The sequence below is a fragment of the Triticum dicoccoides genome, chromosome 7B, assembly GCF_002162155.2.
Source record: "Triticum dicoccoides isolate Atlit2015 ecotype Zavitan chromosome 7B, WEW_v2.0, whole genome shotgun sequence".
NCBI classification, from domain to species: Eukaryota; Viridiplantae; Streptophyta; class Magnoliopsida; order Poales; family Poaceae; genus Triticum; species Triticum dicoccoides.
The window spans coordinates 620,601,873-620,607,444 of record NC_041393.1 but is presented as its reverse complement, the minus strand read 5'-3'; the positions used below and the strand labels follow the sequence as shown (position 1 = coordinate 620,607,444).

The 5,572-nt window shown below is 44.3% G+C and overlaps 1 protein-coding gene across 1 annotated transcript; it reads right to left on the bottom strand.

Moving 5' to 3' along the window:
* Positions 1 to 432: 432 nt before the first annotated feature.
* Positions 433 to 4,537, bottom strand: LOC119339159. The gene is made up of 5 exons (XM_037611305.1): positions 4,024 to 4,537; positions 3,710 to 3,815; positions 2,793 to 2,964; positions 1,966 to 2,128; positions 433 to 727 (listed from the first exon to the last, which is right to left on the bottom strand). Exons 1-5 carry the CDS (start codon positions 4,484 to 4,486, stop codon positions 678 to 680), a joined length of 954 nt encoding a protein of 317 aa, XP_037467202.1. The 5' UTR covers positions 4,487 to 4,537; the 3' UTR covers positions 433 to 677.
* Between the last annotated feature and the right edge of the window lie 1,035 nt (positions 4,538 to 5,572).

Here is a 5,572-nt window from a genome sequence, read left to right as displayed (position 1 = left end):
CACGATTTCCTCAAGGCCTGAAGCTAAGCAACATGCAGGCGAGCATTGCGCCTCTCTTTTATTTTAAATAACTTATTACAACTCCGGACTTCTTGTGTGTTCAAAATGCAACATTCGAGATATCAGGGTTTCATACGGAAACTCGTCTGTTACAAAAAAACATTCGAGATATAATTTAGTTTCAATAATACTAGAGGTTTTATAAAAGTTTATTTTGTTTTTACTTATTTATTAAAGTTTATTTTGTTTCTACTTATATTTTCTTTTCTTTTTTGCTTAGTTAAGAAGCTATGGTTTGCTCTCTCTCTCTCCCCTAACCTCTCCCGCTAAAGGGATAAGAGCATCTACGATCAGACTAGGCTCCTACTTCAGTGAACCCAAAAATATGCCACTCCAGAATAATATGCCCGACTCTCCTCCCACCTCGCTCGTGGTTCAGTGAACCCAAAAATTATCGATAACACATCATTCCTGGCATATTTTATCTTTCGATGGAAACAAAAGAGTGTACTATGTTAGTTACAACCAGCTGACTAACAAGATCAAGTTAATCATCTAATCAATTTTAGGAACACCTAAATTCTTACCAACACAGGTAGTTCATACACGAATTTATTGCTCTCCCCACACACACAACTTCATTTTAAATAAAACCAGATAACTGAGTCTTCAGATGGTTAATCTTTTCCTAGACGTTCCAGATGCGGCATATTGAGAACATCTTGGCCTATATGTAAATGAAGAAAAAAAAGTTCATATGAAATAGTATGTTAGTAACCTCGAAACACAATTCTCTGATTTGAAACCACAGTGTCCCACACTTAAGTCTTCTTAGACAGTAATAATTGCTATCAAGCAAAACATCAAAATAGCTAAGAATTATCAAGATAGCTCAGAAATAGAAAATGGATTAATCAGTATTCTCATTTTACTCGAGAAAATATCATTCTTTCAATATCCAAAATTAGAAACTGTCAATGGTTTAGTATGATTGACACATTTACTGGGGATGTGATCATGTCATCTGCTCTCTGACGTCCCACAAGATTACTAAAAATAGAGAGATTGTTTGCATATAGATCACTGAATTTCTGCTAGAAAATAATGGCTGAAACTTTACTTTAAAATGCAATGCTCAAATGTAGCAAAAACTCATTTCATTTTTTCCATGAACATGCTGCGTGTATAAATATATTATTAAGAAGAGAATAGTACATGAACCTAATGAAGGCCGACAGGAACAGCGACACCACAAAGTTTAAACAACCGTGAAACAAAAGAAGACACGACCTGAAACTAAACTTTGTTGTCTCTTCAGCAAATTATTTCCATGGATGTGACAAGTGACATGCCAGTTTAAATGAAGTAAATGAACAATGCATTTTCTAGATCTCAATTCTTAAACCCACAACTAATCATAGCTCCAATTTTACCCATTATCCTAAAATGCAACTCTATTTCTCCACAACTATTACTCCGACCATCACTTCTGTATTCATGCAAAGTCCAAATATGTTGTCAAAGAAAGTAATGCACAAATGGTAGCCAAGTTAGACGAGTGTACTAATTTTGCATTGCCAAATAATCACCTAAACTTTGCCCTAAGACTCCATCCATGCCATGGGGAGTGGGATGATGGCCGGCAAGGCAGTCATAAATGCAATAAATCTTTGAAAAAATAATCGATGGAGATTCGGGATAAGATGCAGTGGGGCTCAGCTGAAATTTTGTGATGAATTGTTTTTAGAAGAACAGAATATAGCAAAATCAGTGCATGACCGAAGCCAGAGAAATTATTGATCAAAGTATCATCCATTAATAATTGTGTTCATTTTAGATTTTTGGTGCACATGTCAGCATCAAGTATCTAAACATGAGCTTCGCATAGATTTAAAAAATATATGAATATGAATAAATATATTGAATGTCTAATCATGCTAACAATGAAGGATGGTAGAAACTCACCAGCTTCTTGATAGTCCCAGTGTTTATACTTATCTAGCAACATGGCGTCTAGGTAAACAATACTCTGTAAGCACCAGATTGTTCTGGCCGGAGACGCTTCACGAATTGCTTCAGAACCAAGGATGCTGACACTCATCGATCCATTTTTGATCTCGCTCACCAGCTGCCACTTGGCACAGCAGTTGCAACTTAAGTTACAGGTTAGTAAAAATTAAATTGACGAACAAAAAGTAGCTCCAGCTCCTGCTTGAGAACTCATACCATTTCTATTACAATTTGTAAAAATACCTAACCAACAAATGGTAACTGGCATGCATTGCCAATCACCCGGGAGCACCCTCGACATGACAATGGTAAGTAGCAAAGCGCTGCAATGATCATGTGGTTCCCACCCTCTTCCACTGTCTCCACTCTCCAGCGATCACTGTACTCTTTCTTCCTATAGTTGCATATCTTTTTTCATGTATAAGAAACATAGAGTTTGATGGACAAAATATTTTATGAAACTTATAGCAGTCAAAAGCATCTACAAATGAAAAACCCATAAGTTCACTATTTATCTCTTTTACAACATTGCTGGATTTTCAGTTCATGTAATGGAGCAAATGCAAGAAGGAACATATCGATCAGGTTGATGGCGGTATACTTCAAGACCCTCTCCTACTTCGTCTTAAGTTTTTCTAATTCCCTCACCAGATTCGGAAATCACAACTCACCTCAGTTTTTGGTTCATATATAAACAAACGTTTAGAATGCACATACATGGCCAAAACCGGGATTCTGAGTAATCTAATTTAACACCGTTCTCATTGAGAAAAATAACATACATGTCGAACCAGAATGTGGAGCTCGCTGGTACGAACAGCGCCTGTTTGCCCGAAGCCTCCATCGTGGCACACACCGCCGCCACGACCTGGTGGTACGTGACGAAGAACCTCTGCGCGGCCGCCTCCACGGCCTGGAAAGCCTGCACCAGCTCCACCTCTCTTTCCATTTCCTCTGCAGGAAGGCAATAGAGTTTGAGATGCATCAGACTTTTAGAAAGTAACTCTGAACTTCATGTATATTTTTCCAGAACTTTTAATTTCAAACTTGATTGCAGGCCAAAAGCTTATATGCACATGCTGAACCATCCAAATAACAAGTTAGGGCTGCATACTTACTGTTTTTTGTACAGAAAATCACCTTAACAAACTTGTCTATCTAGAATTTCATTAAAGTATTGTAATTTTTCATACATAAAACTAAATGGTTAAGTTTTTGCAGTCTAGATATGTCTTAAAAACACAAATGGTTATGATTTAACATTGAACTGAAAACATCAAATGTGCAGTCATGAAAATAACTGAAAATTGTTCTTCCCCCATAACATAGGATTACAAGGTTGAGGAGCATACTGTTGTCATGTCAATTTCCAAAACAACACATGAATTGTGATGTTTATTGGTGGAGCCTGTATAGGTGTTATTTCTCGTAGTGATAGCCAAAATGGTCTTACAGTTGCATGAACTAAATGATGCTACCTAAATCGGTATTAATAATAGTGTCAAACCTTTATACATGCATAGTTTGGATTTGCATAATCACTTACTTCCATGTAGAAAAGTCAGTCATCTTAAGACATTGTCCAATCACCATTTACTCGTGCAGTTCTTGCAACCAAGACACTGTGGTCTGTGGATCCACGCAAGTAACAAATACAGTACCCACAGATAGGAAGGAGACTCAAGCAAGCAGTGGTTACCTGCAAGCGGTGAAGGTGCATGCATCCACCCTGTCGATGTTAGATCTTGCTGTGCAAATCTGGTGCCCTATAAATTGCTCTCGCTCGTTGTGGTTGACATAAGAACTTGTCCATCAAGTTCAGTACGACGGGAAATCAACATGTCGTCAACTTGCCATCAACTTCAGTACACCGCAAAATCAACATGTCATTAGCAAAATCAGTTCATGAAGGAATTATTTCTTAGCTTGATGAAGAGAGAATAGTTTTCATTCGGTTGTTGGTGATGGCGCACCGGGACGCGACTTGGTGAGGCGAGATGCTTCGTTGCTTACCTGTAAGAGGTGGCGACAATTCCTTCATGCGGCTGAGGGCTGTGCCGGCAGCGGTTCCGCAGCTTGTATTGGTGGCGCGTGGAGGAACAAGTAGGATGATCCCAGCGGCGGCAACGGCGGCAAAAGTCGGCCCACAGTCATGGCTCCGACGACGGCTCATATAAGGATGAGGTGGTGGTTCCAATGGCAGAGGCAGCCTGGGTCGCCTGCTCGGGGAAGTGAGGAGCGCGCCGGTGCGGTGAGGGCGATGTATGGGGAAGCGGGGAGATCCGGCGAGGCGGCGGGGAGATCCGGCGAGGCCGCGAGGGGGCGGGGAGGGAGGCGAGCGGGCGGAGGCGAGGCTGAGCGGGGGCGGCGTGAAGGGAAGGCGGCGGGCGGGGCGAGCGGCGGAGGCGGGGCAGCGAGCGGAGGCGGGGAAACTGTGGTGCGGGTGGGCGGGCAGTTGGCGAAGTGGATCGTGCATATTAGCGTTAGGTAAACGCTTGTGTGCGGCGCACCGGCCGAACTTTCGGCCGGTCGCATCGCTTGCTCGTTCAGACGCGTCTTTATCCCCTGCGATGCCTTATCCTCTTCTGGTCTCCTCTCGTCCATTCATTTTCTCCAGCCTAAAAAATACAAGCATCTCGCTCATACCTTCTCTCTTTTTTTCCTAATCTCGTGCGTCACCGGCGAGTTCCTTGTGCGGGCGCCATGGTCGTCCCCGGCGAGCTCCTTTGCGCGGGCGCCATGGTTGTTGCCGGCAAGCTCCTTGGGGCGGACTCCTTGTAGCATGAACGGGGGACGACACCGGCGAGCTCCTTGGGCGGGCGCCATGGTCGTGCACCACTTTCCTTCTCGTCCTCCTCCGGCCACGGCCATGGCATACTCGCAGCTCCGCCGCTGCACGGCCGTGCTACACCCGGCACCAGGAAAAGCTACCACCGGCGACGGGATTTGCTACAACCACTGGGGGCCATCCCACGGCGGTGGTGACCATGGCCCGACGGTGGTGACCATGGCCGGACGGTGGTGCTGCAACCAGTTTGTTTTTTGCTACAACCAACCCCATTTTTTGCTACTAATGTCTTCGGATTTTGCTGGAAACAACCCATTTTTTTGCTACCGGCGTCTTGATTTTGCTGCAACCGGTGTCTGGTTTTGCTTCCACCATATCATGTTTATGCTGGAACCGACGTTTCATGTTTTTGGTTCCACCCTGTGCGAGTTTTTTGCTGAAACCGATGCCTCATTTTCTTTTTTTGCTTTCATGGTGTGTTTGTTTGCTGGAATCGGCACTGGTTTTTGCTACCACCACTTTTTTGGTTGTAAGCGACCCGGCTATGCCATTTTGATGCTGCAACCGGTGACGAGGATGGACGGCTGCATCGGAGCTGTGCCGCCGCACCGGAGTGCGGTCGTCGCCATGGGGAGCTGCAACCGCGGGAGAGGCTGCTGCATGCACGAAGACGGCGATGGTGACCAACAGCGACGACCGTGACCGGCGACGAGGGCAGCGACGGGGACCGACAGCAATGACGGCGACAGGCGACGAGGGCAGCGACGGCCGGAG